This window comes from Chionomys nivalis, chromosome 7, assembly GCF_950005125.1.
Source record: "Chionomys nivalis chromosome 7, mChiNiv1.1, whole genome shotgun sequence".
In the NCBI taxonomy this organism is placed as follows: Eukaryota; Metazoa; Chordata; class Mammalia; order Rodentia; family Cricetidae; genus Chionomys; species Chionomys nivalis.
The window spans coordinates 65767079-65788182 of NC_080092.1; the positions used below are offsets into that span (position 1 = coordinate 65767079).

The 21104-nt window shown below is 38.5% G+C and overlaps 1 protein-coding gene across 1 annotated transcript in view; it reads right to left on the bottom strand.

Annotated features, from left to right (window-relative positions):
• Positions 1-21104, bottom strand: part of Usp32 (ubiquitin specific peptidase 32) — a 137735-nt gene that overhangs the window by 76853 nt on the left and 39778 nt on the right. Inside the window, exons 3-5 of the mRNA XM_057774344.1 lie at positions 12729-12834; positions 9243-9361; positions 2992-3151 (exon numbers count right to left, since the gene is read on the bottom strand). Coding sequence (XP_057630327.1) covers positions 2992-3151; positions 9243-9361; positions 12729-12834 — 385 coding nt within the window. The remainder of the gene's footprint in view (positions 1-2991; positions 3152-9242; positions 9362-12728; positions 12835-21104) is intronic.

Consider the following 21104-nt stretch of genomic DNA (forward strand, 5'->3'; position numbering starts at 1 on the left):
TTATGGACAAGTAAGAGGATGGTGAAGGAGACATGATTTAATTGGGGGCCTATGGTTTTACAGTCACTGAAATATACTTCCCCTACTGAAAGAAGGCTCTAATACGAGATGTGGCAAGGGACTAGAAGACACTGATGTTTAGAATCTTAAGGAGATGGATGTAGCTCAGGGGTAGAGGACTTTTCTAGTACAGTACCTAGGCTTAGTCTCTACGTAGCAAAGACAATAAAAAAACAAAGCACAAAGCTAAGATACACAGCAATTAAAAAAGAAGTATGGGGATTTAATTAAAAACCAAGGAAAAGGTTAACATCTATTATTCTGTTTTGTGTGACAAGTTCTGCTATATATCCCAAGGCCTTATGCCATTGAAATAAGATGAATGACAATAATGACAAATGAACAGGGGTGTTTTTTTGTATTTTTTTTTTAAAGACAATATAATTTTGTACTAGGGGTGGTGGTGCCACATAGCTTCAATCCCGGCACTCAGGAGGCTGAATTTGAGCCAGCCCGGTCTATAGAGTGAGTTTCAGGATAGCCAGGCTACACAGAGTAACCCATGTCTCAAAATAAAAACAAAAATAAAACACTACAAAACCAAACCAAACCAAAACAGAACAACCCCCAACCAACCAACCAAACAGGAATTTAAAAAAAAAAGAGGAGGGTCTTGGGCATATGTTTCAGTGATAAAAATGTGTGTTCAGCAGATAGGAAAATTTAGGTTTAAACCATAGTGTTTGGCTAGGGCTTTCTTTTAGCACAGAACAAGGTAAAAACAGATTGTGTGGAAAAACTTATCTTTCCACAATTTTGAATTTTAGTCAGTTTCTGCAAACTCCAAAGATATGTGTGCTAAGTAAGTATGAACAAGAGCTGGGCGGTGGTGGTGCACGCCTTTAATCCCAGCACTCGGGAGGCAGAGGCAGGTGGATCTCTGTGAGTTCGAGACCAGCCTGGTCTACAAGAGCTAGTTCCAGGACAGGCTCCAAAGCTACAGAGAAATCCTGTCTCGAAAAACCAACCAACCAAACAAACAAAAAGTATGAACAAGAAAAGGTTATTACAAGAAAAGCAAAAATGTCCAAGGTTTGACCTTTAAGGTAGAATCATCTCCCGAGTCTTTGTTGTTTGTTTTGTTTGAGATAAGATCTTAGTTTATACCCCTGGCTAGCCTGGTACTCTCTATATAGACCAGGCCTGTCTCAAACTTACCACAATCTACCAGCCTCAGACTTCTGAGTGTGCCACCAATCATGGCACTCAAAATCTTTTTTTTTCAAGATTTATTTATTTATTTATTATGCATAGAATATTCTGTCTCTATGTCTACCTGCAGTCCAAAAGAGGGCACAAGATCCCATTACAGATGGATGTGAGCCATAATGTGGTTGCTGGGAATTGAACTCAGAACATCTGGAAGAAAATGCCCTACATTTAGGTTTACCTTAAGCCCAATAGTATGGAGGCATTTCCTCTCGGATGACTTTGGTTTTTGTCGAGTTGACATAGAACTAGCCAGGATAGGGTCCTATGACTGAGAAGAGATGGCACGGACAACAAATAAGTTGCTTCAAATAATTATAACATAGGGTAAAATGTAAGTTCAAAAAAGAGGGACACATAAAGTTGTTTAAAAAACCCCAGAGAGGGTCTGGAGAGATAGCCCAATGGCTAAGAGCACTTACTGCTCTTGCAGAGAACCCTGGTTCAGTTCTCAGCACCCACATAGTGGCATCCATCTCTAACTCCTATGCCTCTTCTGACTCTGTACATATGTGGCACACAGATATACACTCATACATACACACAAAATAAAATTAAAAATTAAGAAACTCAGAGAAAGTAGATTTCTGATAGGACTGCAATAAAAAGTTTCATTTAAAGAAGGGGCACAGGCTAGAGATAGCTAAGTTGGTGCAAGCATGAGGACCAGAGTTCAAACTCCAGAAACCGTATTTTAAAAAGCCAGGTGGATGGTGGTGGCACACACCTTTAACCAGCACTTGGAAAGCAAAGGCAGGCAAGTTCAAGGTTAGCCTGGTCTACACAGTAAAATCCTGTCCATATTTAAAAAAAAAAAAAAAAAAAAAGTAGGTGGGGAGATGTCATTTAAGTTTTCAAGATTTAATAGGTGAGCAAAAAGGAATCTTAGTGTCAGGAAAGAGCAAGAGCAGAGTGGTTTTTTTTCTTCTTGTTTTTGTTTCCTTTTTTGTTTTGCTTTTGGTAACTACTAAAAAGAACATATTAGAATATATTTACTTATACTATTGTATAACTGAATAGTGTCTCTCAAAAATTTGTGATCTACTGGAACTTTAGAATGTGGTCTTTTTTTGGCAAAAAGGGTGCCTGAAGAAATAATGAATTTATTATCAGCTTGAAATGAAGTTATGGATTTAGTCTGGGCCTTAAATCCAATGACAAACGCAAAGTACACAAAAAGCTGGAAGTAGTGAAACACGCCTATTAATTCCAGCACTTGGGAAGTAGAGTTGGGAGAATAAAAAATTCAGTGTTACCCTTGGCTATATAATAAATTTAGGGTCAGCTTATTTAGAGTATGTGAAAAAAAGAAAAGAACTTAGAGATAGAGAAGGCACATGAAAACCAAAGCAGATATGATGCAGCTACAAGCCAAGGAATGCTTGGGATTACTGAAGGTAGAAAGAAAAATGAGTTCTTCCTCGACCAGGGACAGCGCTCTATCAATAACTTCGTTTCAGCCACTGGAGCTCCTGGAGACTAGATTTCTCTTGTTTTAGGTTATGAATTGTGGTAATCTATGACAAATAGTTGTGGAAACTAATATAGCTGTATTAAGGACAATTAGTAAAGGGCTGTATTTTCTACGCTCCACCATCTCATTCAGTTATAACTGGAAGAAGAAAGCAGTGACAAAAACCTTTCCATCTTTATGAGCATATTCTGCCAGTATCAGTCAATTATATCAAAGGTAAAAGCAAACAATATAGTGTCACTACTTACAATGTGTGACTCCAGCCAGAGTTTGGTAGAAAGTAGGCGTGTCACTGTCATCAGTGAGGGTCACATATACACCCCCAGACAGTAGCCAGCGAGAAAAGGTAAAAGCATCTTTGTTTAGAAGAAGCCAATTTCTAAATTTATCATAGTTCACCTTTTCACCCTGAAATTGAAATAAGAAAAGCATGTTTAGTACAATTTTAGGTATAGTACTTAGAGCCTAAGCAGCCTGGAACTTATCAGTGGCTGACATTTTCCCATTTACATCTAAACTCAGGGCTGCCTAAACATCATCCATCAGATATAGGTATTTGGGAAGCAAACTGCTTTTTGAAAAACAAAACAGCTGCACTTGAGTTAAAATCTATGTGCTAACTGTAAATTATTATCAATTCATTAATGCAGTCAACTTACAATAATAAACATTAAAGGCGGGCATGGTGGCACTCAGGAGGCAGGCAGATATCTGAGTTCAAGGCCAGCCTCGTCTACAAAGTAAGTTCTTGGAAAGTCAGGGCTACCTAGAGAAACCCTGTCTTGAAAAACCAAAACAAGAAAAAAACCAAAATAATAATTAAAAAAAAAACCTACAATACCAGGCAGTGGTGGCGCACGCCTTTAATCTCTCTCCACTCGGGAGGCAGAGGCAGGCGGATCTCTGTGAGTTCGAGGCCAGCCTGGTCTACAAGAGCTAGTTCCAGGATAGGCCCCAAAAGTATAGAGAAACCCTGTCTCAAAAAAAACCAAAAAAAAAAAAAAAAAGAAAAAAAAAAGAAAAAAAACCCCTACACTTTATTTGCTAAGGTATATCCTAAAACCAATAGGCTATATTTATATCTGTTTTGATATTTAATAAATCTAGTGCTGGAGAAATGGCACAGGCTGCTCATGCAAAGGATCAGTTCCAAGCACCTACATGATGGCTCACAAAATTCTTAACTCCAGTTTCAGGAAGACCAACACCTTCTGGCTCTTCAGGAACCAGGCACATATGTGGAGCAAATATATGTATGTAGGCAAAAGAAGCATACACATAAACTAAAAACCATAAAAAATGTGTTTCTTGGGCTAGAGAGATGGCTTAGTGGTTAAGAGCACTGACTGCCCTTCCTGAGTTCAATTCCCAGCAATCACATGGTGGCTCACAATCATCTGTAATAAGATCTGGCACCCTCTTCTGGCCTGCAGGCATACATGCAGACAGAACATTATACATACTAAATACATGTCTTTTAAAAAATGTGTTTCCCTTATTCTCAAAAATTATAATAACTCCACATTTTCACTTATCCCTTATCTTTTGCATTTTGTAATCTAAATTAGCATATATTTAACTAAAGTTGCCTAAATTAAAACACTTAAAACAATTATCTAGAAGTCATTTCTAGACTAGACAATCAGGATCTCAAAAGTCAATTAGAGTTTATAAACAAACAAGTTAGACAGACTTAGTAGTGTAGGCATTTAATCCCAGCACTCAAGAGACAGAGGCAAGAGGATCTCTGTGAATTTGAGGCCAGACTGGTCTACATAGCAAGGACAGGTCCTTGGACAGTCAAAGCTACATAATAAGACCCTATCTCAACAACCCCCCCAAAGAAACAAGTTCATTTCCACTTTTTGCTTTCCTTTTTAAAAGAACTATTTGAAAATTTCATACAAGTTATACAATGAAATATTCATCTCTACCTTCCCATCCCACTCCTCTAAGTTCCTCTAAACCCCCTCCACACACACTCCTCTCAACTTCATGTCTTTTACAAGTATTTGTTTTACTAAATCTCTAAAGAAAAAAAAGTATCTAGGTTAAACAAGACTGTGCTGAAACTGCTCTCTAGGTCAAGCTTTGCTTAGACAATAGCTCTTAAGTTTAGTAAGGACTAGATATTTCTCTGAGAAAAAGAAAAAACTCACTGGAAATACAACAAAGACTGGCATTCAGGGGCCTAGCAACTCCAATCCTAAGGGAAATGCTGACGGATTTAAAACAACTTCTGCACTGTTGAGTAGGATCCTCCTAAGTACAATATGCTTAACCTACTAGCTTGAAAACACTTAGCACCAATGCAATGCAAACTATGGAGACAACAATGACAGCCTTGTTTCAAATTTGAGACATGGACACAAGAAGACACTGAAAACATATTGGGAATTAAGGATTTTATCATCATATTCTTACTCTAACCATGTGTGTCTAAAAATAAAGGAGTATAAATTCCACACTTTTCACATCATTAACTCTTAAGATACTGGGATAAATCTTAAAAGTTGTGGAATCATTTACTACAACTAACTTTTTAAAAAATGGTTATGATTTTATGAATTTATGAATTCTGTACTTGGTTTTCTTTCTTTTTTCCTAACATATACCTAAAAACTCCTGAACTCTATAAAATATGTTTGTTACTAGGCTGTATGACAGCTTACAGCCACTAGGTATCTTCACTAAATAATCATTACAAGTTTGATAACAACGATTAATTTCAAGCCCATCTGCCAAATACTGGGGAAGAAAGGAAGCTGAAGGCTGAGTTGATCACCAATGATCATCTAGTCAATCATGGCTATATAACTAAACTTTTACAAAAACCAAAAGGGGGTGGCTTGAGAGATGCAGTTAAGAGTACACATCACTCTTCCAAAGGACCAGAGTTCAATTCCTAGCACCCACATCAGGTGGCGCTGAACTGCCTGTAACAGATCCAATGTCTACAGCCTCTGAAAGCACCTACGTGCCTGTGCGCGCTCTCTCTCTCTCTCTCTCTCTCTCTCTCTCTCTCTCTCTCTCTCTCTCTCTCTCTCTCTCTCTCTCTCTCTCTGCCCGCTTGTTTTCTGTCAATCTGACACAAGTTAGTCATTTGCGAAAAAAACCCAATTGTGAAAATGCCTATATAAGATTTGCCCACAGGCAAGTCCATGGTGCATTTTCTTAAATGACAACTGATACAGGTGGGTCCAGTCATTGTGGGTGGTGCAATCCTTGGGCTTGTGGTCCTGGATACTATAAGAAAGCAGGCTAAGCAGCCAGGAGGGAAGCAGCAAGCCAGTATAAGCAGTACCCCTCCACAGCCTCTGTCTCAGATGTTGCCTCCAGGTTCCTACTCTTATTTCCCTCAGTGATGAACTGTAATGTGGAACCTTAAACTGAAGTAAACCTTTCCAAGTTGCTTTGGTCATGTTGTTTTATCACAGCAATAAAAACCCTAAGACAACAGCCACGTAAAAAGCTGATCATGGCTGCAAATGCCTGTAACTCCAGCACTGGGGACAAAAATAGGCAGTTCCCTTAAGCTCAATAAATCCCAGCTTCAGGTTCAGTGAGAGACACTGTCTCAAGACTTCCTGCTCTGCCACCTGTATGTATACAGGTATAGGCAATCACATACTCACATGCATACACTATACACAACAAGAATAAAAATGATGGAACACACCTGCAGCCCCATATATTTGGAAAACTAAAGCAGATTTAATATTGAATATGAGATGAGGACCAATCTGGGCAACATAGCAGACCCCATAACAAAACAAATAAAGGGCTGCAGATTGCAGCAAATTAAATCATAGTCAACTCCCCAAACAGCCTTCTCTAGTTCATAGCCATCTCCATTAACAGAAACTCTAAATATTCAAATCATGATTTTCTATTCTATGCTAGCTTCTAACCTAAACAAGAAAAGATTCTGTAAGTCTACCTTCAAAACAGACAGACTCTCAGGAGGGTTGGTAAGATGGTCAGAAAGTAAAAGCGCTGACTAAGCAAACCTGGTGGCCTAAGCTCCATTTCCAGAACCCAAGTAATGATGGAAGGAGAGAACCAACTCCACAAAGCAGTCTTCTGATTTCCATATGTAAACATACCACAGCATGACACCAACAAACACACACACATATCATATACACACACAATAATAACTGAAATTTAGAAACATTTTAAAATAGTTAAGTATAGAATCTAATAACCTCTCCTGATCTCACTGCTATATGCCGTGATCTAAAGAATCGCTGCCTCCTACCAGGACTCCCACCTGGGGTACATTAGATCCTGTCTCAAAAAAAGTGAATGCTGCCATCTTGCCAGTGTAATAGGCATTTCTATAATCCCAGCCACTTAAAAGTTAAAGAAAAATGAAAGGGGATAGCAAGTTTGAGGCAAAGTTCAAAGTTAGCCTAAGTAATTTATGGAGACCCTATCTAACGTAAAAATGAAAAGGTCTGGAGATGTGGCTTAATGGTAGAATGCTTTCCTAGCATATACAAGGCTCTGTGTTCACCTGCTAGCACTGTAAATTTTAAAATGAGGAGGAAAAAGAAGGACTTTATGCATTACTCATCTGCCCAAAACTTCCAAGGATCTCTATCTTAAGGTAAAAATCAAAGACTCACACTGTAACCTCCGATGGCGGTTTGAATGAGATAGCCTCCATAGCATATAAAAGTATGAATACTTGAATACTTTGAATACTTGCTCACCAGTTGATGGAACTATTTGGGAAAGATTAGGAGGTGTGACCTTGTAAGAAAGGGGTATCATATGGGGGTGGGCTCTGAGGCTTCAAAAGCCTCCCACCATTCCCATTCTCTCGTCTAGTGTTTTGTGGATCAAGATAAGAGCCTTAAACTGTTCCTGCCGCTAGCTTTTGTTCCACCACCATGAACTCCAACCTCTGAAACTAAGCTCAACTAAACACTTTTTCAACAAGTTGCCTTGGTCATGGTTTTTTGCTTCAGCAGTAAAAAGTAACTAATAGACATCCTCAATGCCCCAAGAATCCCACTTTGATTCTTACTATTCCACTGCTAATTCTAGTCCAACTAAATGAGCCTTATTGCTTCTTTGACAGAGAAAAACACACTTCCACTTCAGCGTCTTTACTATACTCTCTTCAGGGAGGTCGGTATCCTCATGAATATAAATCCTTGCATGAGTTTCACTTTATCTGAGAGAATTTCATAGTTATTCCATACAGAAGAGAACACTTAGCTGTTTTCTCCCCACCAGCACCTACCTCTTATTCTACTTAATTTCCTTAGAGCACTAATTACCACCTAAAGCATATGCTACTGTCAATAATTGTAAGGGACAGGTGGCCAATCATTTATAGGTCCCATCAGCAAAATAAGAATGACTGAATAAGCCTTATTTAAATGTAAAACTATTATCACTTTCTCTGAAAAAAAAAGAATAGAATATTAATATATTTGCTATCTTTGTGGAATCCATTAATTCAATTTGCAAAGACTTTTTTCTGACCAGCAACTTTTGTTACTAGAAAGAAACAAAGTATAACCCAATTTGTACTGAAGTACTAAAATACTATTACAGTAACTTCAAGTAAGTATGGCAGAACCAAAATATAGAAGTTTATTCTGTAGTACTGAACACATGAAAATGCTAAATAGATCTAGTGTATACCTATAATCTCTGCAAGAGCCTGCATGTGCAACGGTGTCAGTGTATCTGTGCGGGAGTGTGTAGTATTAAAGTGTAAGTATAAACAAGTAACTGTCTTCATAGTAGAATTGAGGATTTTTCTTTTTGAAAGTTTTAGTTTATTACTATTAAATTAAGATTATGTATATGAGTATATGCCCCCACAGAGCAAAGTGCCTGATTCTCTGGAGCTGTGAAGTTGTGAACCACTCAAATTGGGAACCAGGACTCAAAGTAGGGTCCTCTGGAAGAGTAGCATGCATTCTTAACCATTGAGCTATCTCTTCAGTCCCAGAATTGAGGATTTTCTAGTTCACAAACACAGCAGCAATGAGAGACATAAACTCTTGGTTTGTTTTTTTGTTTTGTTTTGGTCCTTCTGAGACAGGGTTTCTCTGTGTTCTCTGTTTAACAGTCCTAGCTGTCCTGGAATTCACTTTGTAGACCAGACTGGCCTCAAAATCACAGAGATCCACCTGCCTCTGCCTCCCAAGTGCAGAGATTAAATGTATGTGCCATCACACCCATCTGAGACATAAACTCTTGAATTTCATTTTATCTGAAAGATTTTCCTAGCTATCTTAAAAAGAGCAACACTTACCTCCGCCCTATCAACATTTCTTCCCTTATTCCACTTTTATTTTCCTGTAGAATTATTAGATAATACAAATACTCTTTATTGAGCACAGCACATAAATCATTGAATATAAAAATACCAAAAATCCTCTGTGCACAAGCATCCATCATAGCCATATTACCACAAACTAAGAGTTAACACTACATCAACAAGAAGAAATAAAATATAAATCTTTAAGTATACCTCTGAGAAACACTTCCTAATTGTATCTGGGACTTTACCATCCACCACATGGAGCATTCTTTCCATTTCTTCCCGTACGACATAGCTCCCAGATTCACTTGAAAAAAGACTAAAAATATCTAAGAGAAAGAAAAATAAGTTAATCTTAGCATACATCGAGTACAGTTAGTAGAAGCAAGAAAAGAAGAGAAAGACATAATTTACTGCATTTTATGAGTACAACTTATTACTATTGTTGTCATTTTCATTATCCTCTTCCTCCTGCTCTTCTTTTTGAGAGAGTCTTGCTCTGCAGTCTTGGTTGGGTTAGTACTATGTAGCCCAGACTGGTCTTGAATTTATAATACTCCTGCCTCAGCCTCCTGAGAGCTATAACTACAAGTGTGTGCCACTATGCCTGTCTGTATAAATTACTATTCAAAATAATTGTGGTGTTTTTTTCATATATGTGATTAATACCAAGTCCTAGCAAAGACTGGAAGAAACAGGATCAAACTACCACCTGGCCTCACTCACATATTATAAAAGACCTGGCGTGGGGTGGTGGCACATGCCTTTAATCCCAGCACTGTGGAGGCAAAGACAAAAAAAAAAAAAAAAAAAAAAAATCAAACAACAAGCAAAAAATAAAAAAAGAAAGAAAGAAAATGGGGCCAGGTGGTGGTTCCAGGACAATCAGGACTGTTACACAAAGAAACCCTGTCCCCAAAAAATGTTAATGAGTATACAAATAAATGTAACCATTCTGGATTTGCCAAAAATCTAGAAAAAGTAAAGATATAGGTAAGAAACTCTAAACAATCCCATTTTAACTTTTAGAAATGTTGATACTTACTTGTGTACAAAATGCAGTATAATCACTCAACTATTGTTTGTAAGAGCAAAAATTAGAAACAAAATAAACATTTACTGAGAAAACAAACTGAGATGTATGAGTACAGATAATGCAATACCATACAGCAGTTAAACAGAATAGGTACTTCAAGATGAATAAGCATTAAGTAAAATGATATTCAGAAAAAAAGGCCAAATTCTTGAAGATATGTTTACAGATATAAATATAAGACATAAAATGTTCAAAAGGTGAAAGAGGTCATTACATTTTTGAGAGCACTCATCTCTAAGAAAGGCAGCAATACTAGGATTTTGAAAAGATGTAAGAATTATTCATCACATTTCCTTTTTGTTCTTAGAGATAGGGTGTCATGCCAGCAGGGGTGCCACACACCTTTAGTCAGCACTTGGGAGGGAGAGGAGGTGGATCTCTGAATTTGAGGCCAGCCTAGCCTACAGAGTGAGTTCCAGGTCAGGTAGGGATTCACAGAGAAACTCATCTCAAAAAAACCCAAAACAACCAACAAAACAAAACAAAAAAGTCAGGGTGTCATACAGCCTTCCAACTTGCTATGTAGCTGAGGATAACCCTGGAGTACTACTGATCCTCTTGCCTCTATCTCTCAAGTGCTGGGATCATAGGGATGTGCTGTCAAACAGAGCAAACTGTTTCCTTTCTTAAAAAAGACATTGAGACCCGGGCGGTGGTGGCACACGCCTTTAATCCCAGCACTCGGGAGGCAGAGGCAGGCGGATCTCTGTGAGTTCTAGACCAGCCTGGTCTACAAGAGCTAGTTCCAGGACAGAAACCAAAACCACAGAGAAACCTTATCTCGAAAAACCAAAAAAAAAAAGACATCAAGATGTGTAACGCAGATGACAGAATCCCTCCCTCCCCCACCCCCCAAGACAGGGTTTCTCTCTGTAACAGCTCTGGCTGTCCTAGAATTAGCTCTTGTTGGTTTGCCTGTCTCTGCCTCCCAGGTGCTGGGATTAAAGGCATAAGCCACCACTGCCTGACTCAAGTATGTTTTAAATGTATGAATATATGTTTTAAAGATATTTACATGTATGTGTGTGCATGCGCGTGCGTGTGCATATATGGGATATACCTACAAGAGGACAGAAGAGGATGTCAGATCCTCTAGGACTGAAGTTACAGGAGGTCATGAGACTCATGACATCGGTGCTGGAACCAAACTCACATCCTTTGGAAGAGTAATACAAGCTCTTAACTGCTGAACCAACTCTCCAACCCCTCAGTAAAATATTTGTAAGCCTTATCTATGTTTTTAGCATGGATCAGTGTAGAGAGCTGCGTGGAGTCGCACTTGATGGCAATGTGTAGAGAGCTGCGTGGAGTCGCACCTGATGGCAATGTGTAGAGAGCTGCGTGGAGCCACACCTGATGGTGCTGGCTTCCGCCCTCTGCAATCCCGAAAGCGAGTGCTCTCTGTGATAATCAACTCCTTATGGCTAAGGCCTGATTTATGCTATTATCACGCAATGATCGTCAGCTGCTTGCATATGTGTGGACCTATGGACAGTGCCCACCTGGCAATCCAGGGTTGGCGGCCCGTGCCTATTTAAGGGCTGGGAGAGGTTTGCCCAGAGAGAGAGAGAGAGAGAGAGAGAGAGAGAGAAAAGGAAAGAGAAAGAAGCAGAGAATAAGGTCCTGAATAAACTGCAGCAAGAAGAGCTCCGGTGTTGCGTCTTCCTTGCTGGCCGAGGCGGACGCGACAGATCAGTCAGCACTTGACTTCCTTTCCTGGTAAAGTAAGGCTAGATTGTACAGAAATTTGCATTTTGTTTATCCATCCAGATAGGCCCTGAGTTTAATTCCCAGCACCAAAAATAACTGAATAAAAACAAAAGCAAAAGTGGCTGCACTATCATTTTACACTCCCCAAAGCAAAGGACAGCTGCTGTGGAATATATTTTAAGATGTGTTACACTCATTTATGCTGTGGAACATTTGTTTTAATGATGTAAAGATGTGTTGCATTCCTTTATGTTGCATCTTGAACTCTATGAAGCTGTGATACTGTGCCTGTCCAAAAAACCTGATTGGTCTAATAAACTGAGCAGCTAATAGCAAGGGAGGAGAAAGGATAGGCAGGGCTGGCAGGCAGAGAGAATAATAAGTAAGCAGAGAAATCTGGGAAGAAAGGATGAAGGAGCGAGAGAACAAGGAGAGGGCAACAGGGGCCAGACACCCAACCACAGAATCAGCTAAGCAGTAAAAGTGAAAGTAAGATACACAGAAGAAAAGGAAAAGTCTAGAAGCAAAAGGTAGACGGGATAATTTAAGTTAAGGAAAGCTAGCTAGAAATAAGCCAAGCTAAGCCTATGTGTGTATTTATTTGGGAGTTGAGTGGTGGGCCCCACAAAAAGAGCAAAGAGTAAAAACAACCAACAACAGACTGCAATTTTTATAGACGTTGGCACTGTTATATTTTAAAATGTGATGTAGTAACTCAGTAGTTTTAGTTGACTTTGATGACTAGCTACACTGAACAGTTTTGAAGTGCTTATTTATTGGTCAGCTGTGTGTCTTTGGAGAAATAGCCATTACAATCTTTGCCTTTCAGATTTTTCAGTAAATTATTCTGCACATAGGATATTATTATAACCTAAGATAAAAGAACTTACATTTCGCTTTCTCTTCATCTTTTCCTCTTGTAAGGAGAACAAGTCCAACTATTAAGTTATTGAAGTGTAGCCCTTTGGATGTTCCACCAAAAGAACAGTAAATCACCTGAAGAAAAAAACGTGAGAAAGCCAACCTTAGAGATGCTTCAGTTATTGAGGACAAGAGGTATCATCATCCTTAACTAAACCTTGTCTCCATCTTCAGACAAGGCTCTGATTAGTTTTAGTGAAATGATAATGATTCTCTCTTCTTTTATACCTTATTACAACACTCAGCTGATATGCCCACCTACTCTAACACATGCACAGATTACAGGATGACACAACTGACCACTTATTTTGTTTTGGATCCTTATCAAGGTCCAAAAGGTGAGAGTGGGGGGGAGGGAGATGACTTCCTTTAAAGCTGCAATAATTTGATAAAGAATTTATGCAGTTATAGAGTATCCTTTAACTTCGACTACACTTATACGTTTATTATTGTGATTACAAAGAACAACATTCCCTAATTTTCAAAATTCTAAAGAAATCACAAAAAATTAACAGAAATTTATTACATTATTTATAATAGAATAAAAACTAGGCATAAAAGGAACTTATTCAAAATTATTACAAATTACTTATTCATCATTAAAAATTTTTACTTAAGCCGGGCGGTGGTGGCGCACGCCTTTAATCCCAGCACTTGGGAGGCAGAGGCAGGCGGATCTCTGTGAGTTCGAGACCAGCCTGGTCTACAAGAGCTAGTTCCAGGACAGGCTCCAAAACCACAGAGAAACCCTGTCTCGAAAAACAAAAAAAAAACAAACAAACAAAAAAAAATTTTTTACTCAAAAATTATGTATGGGGGTTGGAGAGATGGCTCAGAGGTTAAGAACACTAGCTGCTCTTCCAGAGGTCCTGAGTTCAATTCCCAGCATCCACATAGTGGCTCACAACCAATTATAATGAGATCTGGTGCCCTCTTCTTGGTTGAAGTAATACAGAACACTGCATACATGATTGATAGATAGATAGATAGATAGATAGATAGATAGATAGATAGATAGATAGATAGATAGATTGATTGATTGATTTTTTAAAAATTATGGCTGGGCAGTGATGGTGCACACCTTTAATTCCAGTACTCGAGAAGCAGAGGCAGGCAGATCTCTGTGAGTTTGAGGCCAGCCTAGTCTAAAAGAGCTACTTCCAGGACAGCTAGAACTGTTACTCAGAGAAACCCTGTCTCAACAAAACCAAAGTACATACAGACAGACCGACACATACACACAGTATGGGCTAGTGAGACAACTCAGTGTTTAAGGGAGCTCACCTCTAAGTCTGACAACCTGAATTCAATCCCTTAAACTCACAAGATAAAATGAAAGAAACAACTTTTGCAAGTTTGAAGTTCTTTGATCTTCACCATGTACATCATGGCATGGACACACATGTAAAATAAACATGGGCTAGGCATGGTGTTGCATGTCTATAATCCAAAATGATCAGCAAACAGAGGCCAGTACATCTTTATGAGTTTCAAGGCTAGCCTGGTCTATATAGTGAGTTCCAGGTCAACCAGAGCTACACAGTGAGACACTGTCTCAAAACAAAACAAAAGGTGCAAGACATGGCTTGGTGGTACAGGCCTATAATCTCAGCTATTTGGGATATAAATTCATGGCTATTGCTTCAGAAAATACTTTTCCTGAGTAAACTTTAATATACCTTTTAAAGCACCTGATTAAAAGTCAGCAGGACTTGGTTGGGGGATATATTTTAGTTGATAAAGCACTGTTTTGGCATGTGCAAGGCTCTGGGCTCAATCCCTAATCTTGAAGGAAAACAAAAGTAAATAGTCAGTGGCATCAAGTTAATGTCTTCAAAACTTAAGCTTTATGTAATATTCATAAGGACAAATACTTTCCATTTAAAATTTGGGTGAACATGTGGACCATCAATTCATTTTTATCTACAAAAACATTTTCCAGGCAAACAATCTTTAGCAAATACTTTTTCTTTTGCAAATATTATTCTTTTAAATTCAGTTTCTCAGGTAAATTTGGCAGATCTGAATTTCTTAATGAAGAAATGATTTTTCCAGGAAATATCTAATCAATAGTAAGCTTTGGGTGGACATAGTTGTGTGAGGGAACCTAGGGGAAAACCAAACATTGTTGTTCCACTAAAGGAACAAACTATAAAATAACGCCTAATGACATTCTGCTACACCTATATATCAGGCTCCTCACTCAGCATCATTAGAGAAGCCTCTTCCTACATAAGATAAAAACTACAAAGACACACAAATGAAAAATGAGCAGAGATTGAGAGATCTTGTAACATTCAATTCTAAATGGGATGTATTAATCTAATCCTTCCCCTAATGGCTCAGGGAATTCTGCAAAAAAGGAGGCTGGAAAGATTGTAAGAGCCAGAGGGGATGGATGATGAGAAGAATACAGTATCTTCCAGACAAAACAGGGCTTGTGGTAGTTTGAATGTAATTGGCCCCTATAATTTCATAGGAAGTGGCACTATTAGAAGGGATAGCTTCGTTGGTATGGCCTTGTTGGAAGACATATGTCACTGTGGGGAGGGCAGGTTTTGACAAAAAAAGACAAAGAGGACTAGCTGGGAGGCGGAAAGGGATCAGTAAGAACAGCAGGGGATAAGGGAGGATAATGGGGAATGATCAAAATACATACATTATATATGTATACGAAATTTAAGAACAAAATCTATTATTGCATATAGTTAATATACACTAATAAAACTATTAAAAATAAACATACAAACCTAATGAGAAAATGCACCATGCTAACTTGATGAATTAGCCAGTTGGTGGAACAAACGTCTTTAATCCCAGCACTTGGGAGGCACAGGCAGGTGGATCTCTGAGTTTGAGGCCAGCCTGGTCTACAGAGTGAGTTTCAGAAAAAGAAAAAAGAAAAGCTAACTTGATGAATTTAGTGTTACCTACAAGATACTTCTAGGCTTGTTTGTGGGAGTATTTCCAAAGAGGTCTAACTGAACAGGGAATAGCCACCCTGGAGGTGGTCTGCACATACTACGAACTAGAGACTGGTAATTATAGAAAGAAAAAGGAAAACTGAGCATCAGTACTCACGTCTCTCTGCCTACTGACTGGAGACACAATGTGAATGGCGCTCTCATATTCCTGCTACCATGTTTTCTCCACCCTAATGACCAGGACTTCCTCCAATTATAAAACCAAGATAAAACTTCTCCTTAAGTTGCTTCTTATCAGGTACTTGGTCAAATCAGCATAAAAGTAACTAATACTGTCACTAATGGCAAAGAGTTCAAGGATATTAAATGAATACCTTACTGTCCTTCAAATATATGGCTTCGTAAGAGTTTAGTATTGTTCCAAGGAATTATTACAAAAACAGTCTTGACCTTCAGAAAGTAGATGGGAAGGGGAAAATGCAATGAAAATTAGTAGTAGGAATTTTACTTCAGCTAAAACAACAAAACTTTTACTTCCTTCCTTTCTTCCTTCTTTCTTTCCACCGCCCCACCAAAACCCCTTTTAATAGATAGCATCAGTAAAAAGAAGTTGCTACTGGTTTCTCTGGGATATAAAACAAAAGGATCCTCAAACACATTTAAATGAGGGATTCCAATATCCAAAACGATGTTATAAGTATTCCAATCCCAACCCAATGAGAACCAGGAACCAAAGGAACTTTGGCTGGACAACAGCAAACTATACTGCATATGGTTTCAACTGTCTTATTATACCAAAAGGCATATACCTTACAGAAAACACAGGTTATCAAACCATGAAGTTCAGATGTGGACTAAGTTATAAAAAGTACATAAAACTTAATACATGCACACCCAGCACATGCATATGCGCACATACACACGCACAAGTAAAATAAAAATAGTAGTAGTTGTAGTAATAAAAGACCTCTGAAAATGTGGCATGGTAGCTTATGCCTGAATCCCAGCACTCTGAAAATAAAGGATCAGTAGTAGTTCAAGATCACTCCTTGTTACATAGTAAGTCTGAGGCCTTGTTTCAAACAACTAAAAGCTAGCCAACTGCTACCACCAAACAAACAAACTCCCACAGATACATATTATCTTCTTCATCCCATTAATAATGCTCCCAGTTCCAAAGGAAAATTAGGTTACTTTCTTAAGTTTCCACAAGCCCAAGACAGAAAAATACCTAACCTAATAGCATACAATTCCCCTACCTTCTCTTTCAGTGCCAGGATGAGAAACTGGGAGGTTTTGCCAATAAGGCAACCTGCTCTAATTACTAAGCCACGCCCTTAGTACTCTTTATTTTCTTAAATGTAAAATTCGTTGTAAGCAAGAGCCATATAGTCAAAGACTGTCCCATTTAAGCAAGTATTAAACAAACTACGGTACACTATAAATTACCTTGACCTGTCCTTGCAAAAGTAAAAGGCAGGCAAGTTCAGACCAAGTTTTTTTTTTAAATTGATACCAGCTCATACTGTAACCTAGAATCTTCAGTACCTTGTAGTGACCTACACACTGTTATCACTCAACTATTAAATAAATATGGGAAAGAGGAAAAGCAAAACTTGATAAACCCTATGATAGTATTAAACATTGTTATCAACAGTTTCACTTTGCTAAATCAAGGGCAATGCTAATGCTTCACTCATCACAAAACAAAAGATAGTAAATATCTTCAGTATTAGTATTGGAATAACTTTTTCACAATAAATTTTCAAAATCATCTGAAGAATATCTCAAACTGATATTTAAGCAAATGACTAAGAATCCATGGCTACACAAGTCTACCAATGGTGCTAACTTAAGAATTTCTCTAATTCTAAAAGAAATAATTTCACATAGGGTAAGAAGTGATAAACTTGAATCTCTTAAGCATCCAGATTTCTAGAATTCCAGACACATTCTACATGTAACTTCCAGGAACTAGGATCTAGGAATCTTTAGAAGATATTATGTAGCTCATCACAGATACTACAGTCCCAAGAGAATGAGACAAATTTCCATTTCTTTTTTTTTTTTAAATCTATTTATTATGTATACAGTATTCTCGGTATTCTGTCTGTGTGTATGCCTGCAGGCCAGGAGAGGGCACCAGACCTCATTACAGATGGCTGTGAGCCACCATGTGGTTGCTGGGAACTGAACTCAGGACCTTAGGAAGGGCAGGCAGCACTCTTAACCACTGAGCCATCTCTCCGGCCCCCCAAATTTCCATTTCTTCCTGACCTCTTCTGTCTTCTTTCCCCCTATATCTCCTCCTTGGATACAGACAAATTCAAGAAGTGTGTGGCACAGTAGGCATCTCTGACAGGACTGGAAATAGGAGCTCCAGAGAAAAGGAAATTCATGTGAACACTAAGGGGAGGAAGAAGCAGGAAAACTGTTCTTTGTAACTTCTGGGTCTGCCTAATCCTAAAAGACAAACCAGTCTGAACTAAAATTGAGTCTAAGACTAGTCACTGTAGAATAAATCCAAACAAGGGCTGTACAAGCTTTAAAAAGGTAACTGACAAGCTGGGCGTTGGTGGCGCACGCCTTTAATTCCAGCACTTGGGAGGCAGAGGCAGGCGGATCTCTTTGAGTTCGAGACCAGCCTGGTCTACAAGAGCTAGTTCCAGGACAGGCTCCAAAACCACAGAGAAACCCTGTCTCGACAAAACAAAAACAAACAAACAAACAAAAAAAACAACAAAAAAAAAAGTAACTGACATTGTAAAATAAGCAAGAGAAGATAAGTACAAAGCTTTATCCTAAGTCCACTGTCATCATGATCTGATAAAATATAGTTACATCTCAAGACTCAGAGTCTCTGAACATTACAAATATCTAGACTGTAATCCAAAAATTCCTCAATATAGAAGACCAAGAAAATATTTACTCAAACTGTGACACAAATACTATAGGTATTAGACAAGAACTTTAAGGAAAAGTATATCATAAAATTTAATTTTATGATATTTTTATTATAAAAATGCACAAAGAAATAAACTACTCTCAAAATAAAAAAAAAAAAAGACAGAAAGTATCATATAAAGATATAAAGGGTTGCCGGGCGGTGGTGGCACACGCCTTTAATCCCAGCACTCGGGAGGCAGAGGCAGGCAGATCTCTGTGAGTTCGAGACCAGCCTGGTCTACAAGAGCTAGTTCCAGGACAGGCTCCAAAACCACAGAGAAACCCTGTCTCGAAAAACAAAAAAAAAAAAAAAAAAAAAAAAAAAAAAAAAAAAAAAAAAAAAAGGTATAAAGGGTCATACAGAAATCTTACAATATAAATATAATATCTGCCACCAAGCTTAAATCTAGTAATTTAGATTTGCCAATCACCTAATTTTAATGGTGGCCAGGCCTTGTAATAGCCAATTATTTGTTTTTTTGTTTATTTTCGTGTGCATTGGTGTTTGTTTTCCCATGGGTGTCAGATCCCCGGAACTAGAATTACAGACAGTTGTTAGCTGCCAGGTGGGTGCTGGGAACTGAATGCTGGTTGGTGCTCTTAACCACCGAGCCATCTCTCCAGCCCCATTTAGTATTTAAATTTTATTTACTTTTATTTTTTATGGTTATAGCCAATTATTAACACAGTGCTATCTATTTTAACCAGATGGCTTTTTTCATAGCTCTACTTGATAATCACTAGAAAAGAAATTATGCTTCAACTTTGCCAAAACTTTAAAAAAATGATTTATTTCTATGTGCACGGGTTTTTCATCTGTATATATTCTGTGCAATAAGGTACCGTGGAGGTCAGAAAAGTGCCCTAACATCAGATCGCTGAGTTGAGTTCCAGACACTTACGAACTCTCATATTAGTGCTGGAAATCAAGCCTGGATTCCCTGGAAAGGCAGTCAATGGTTAATGTCTTAACCAATGAGCCACCTTTTTAGCCCCATATTTTTTTTTTCTTTTCCTGGCCTAGAACTTAACTATGTTTTCAGGATGGTGTCAAACTAAGAAAAATCTGTCTGCCTCTGCCTTCCAAGTGCTGGGATTAAAGGCTGTGCTGGTTAATTTTTACATCAACCTGACACAAGCTAGAGTTCCCTGAGAGGAGGGAACCTCAATTGAGAAAAATGTTTCCATAAAATCTCAGGCTGCGCCAGGGAGTGGTGGCACGTGGGGGGCAGAGGCAGGCAAAGCTCCATGAGAGTTCATGGCCAGCCTGATCTAGATCTGGGACTTGCTCCAAAGTTACAAAGAAACTGTAGTCTTAGAGCCAGTAGTCCTGGAACTCGCTCTGTAGACCAGGCTGGTCTTGAACTTACAGAGACCCGCCTGCCTCAGTCTCCCAAGTGCTGACTATTTTCTTAATTAGTGATTGATGCAGGAGGGCCCAGCCATTGTGGGTGGTGCCATCCCTGGGCTGGTAGCAGTAGATTCTCTAAGAAGCTAAAATTACAAAACTCTTAGGGAATACATGAGTAAATCTTTGCAATCTTAGGTAAAGCACTGGTTTTTTTTTTTTTTTTTTTGGTTTTGGTTTTGGTTTTTTGAGACAGGGTTTCTCTGTGGCTTTAGAGCCTGTCCTGGAACTCTTGTAGACCAGGCTGGTCTCGAACTCACAAAGATCCGCCTGCCTCTGCCTCCCAAGTGCTGGGATTAAAGGCGTGCGCCACCACCGCCTGGCAAAGCACTGGTTTCTTAAAAAGAAAAGGAACAGCACAAGAGATAAATGGACTTTGCCAAATTTAAGTTTTTGACTCAAAAGGCACCAGGAAGTAATGAGAAACCATAAAGAGTGGGAGAAACTGTCTGCAAGCCATGTCTCTTATAAAAGGGCCTATATCTAATCTTAAAATTCAATAAAAAGACAACACAATTTAAAAAGAGACTTTAGGTAAATAAGAATGTGTACAGGTAGATATTTATATACAATCCAAGGAGATATAATTCTGTGATTTTAAATTGTTCCTAGCAACATGAAACAGTTCTGACTGACTTTAAGTACAGGAGCAGGGAGGGGGGAAAAAGGGCCGAAGAGTCTTTGAATTTGAAAGCATTTTCTATTAATCACTATGACGACCTTCATTATTTTATTTTTTGAGACAGGGCCTCACTGTGTAGGCCTGGTTGGCCTTGTCACAAAGATTCACTTGACTCTGCCTGTCTAGTGCTAAGATTAAAGGCGTGCACCAGCATAACTGGGCTATGTCCCTTTTTCTAATTGGTAGATATCATAGTATTAAATTGCTTGTTATATCTTAAAATAAAAGATAAATTCAACATTTTTTGTACTATAACAGTACTTAAGATAAACTTATTAAGGGAAAACAAGAATATGAGAAATAGCCAAGCAGCAGTGGTGAACACCTTTAATCCCAGTACTTGGGAGGCAGAAGCAGGTGGATCTCTGTGAGTTCGAGGCCAGCT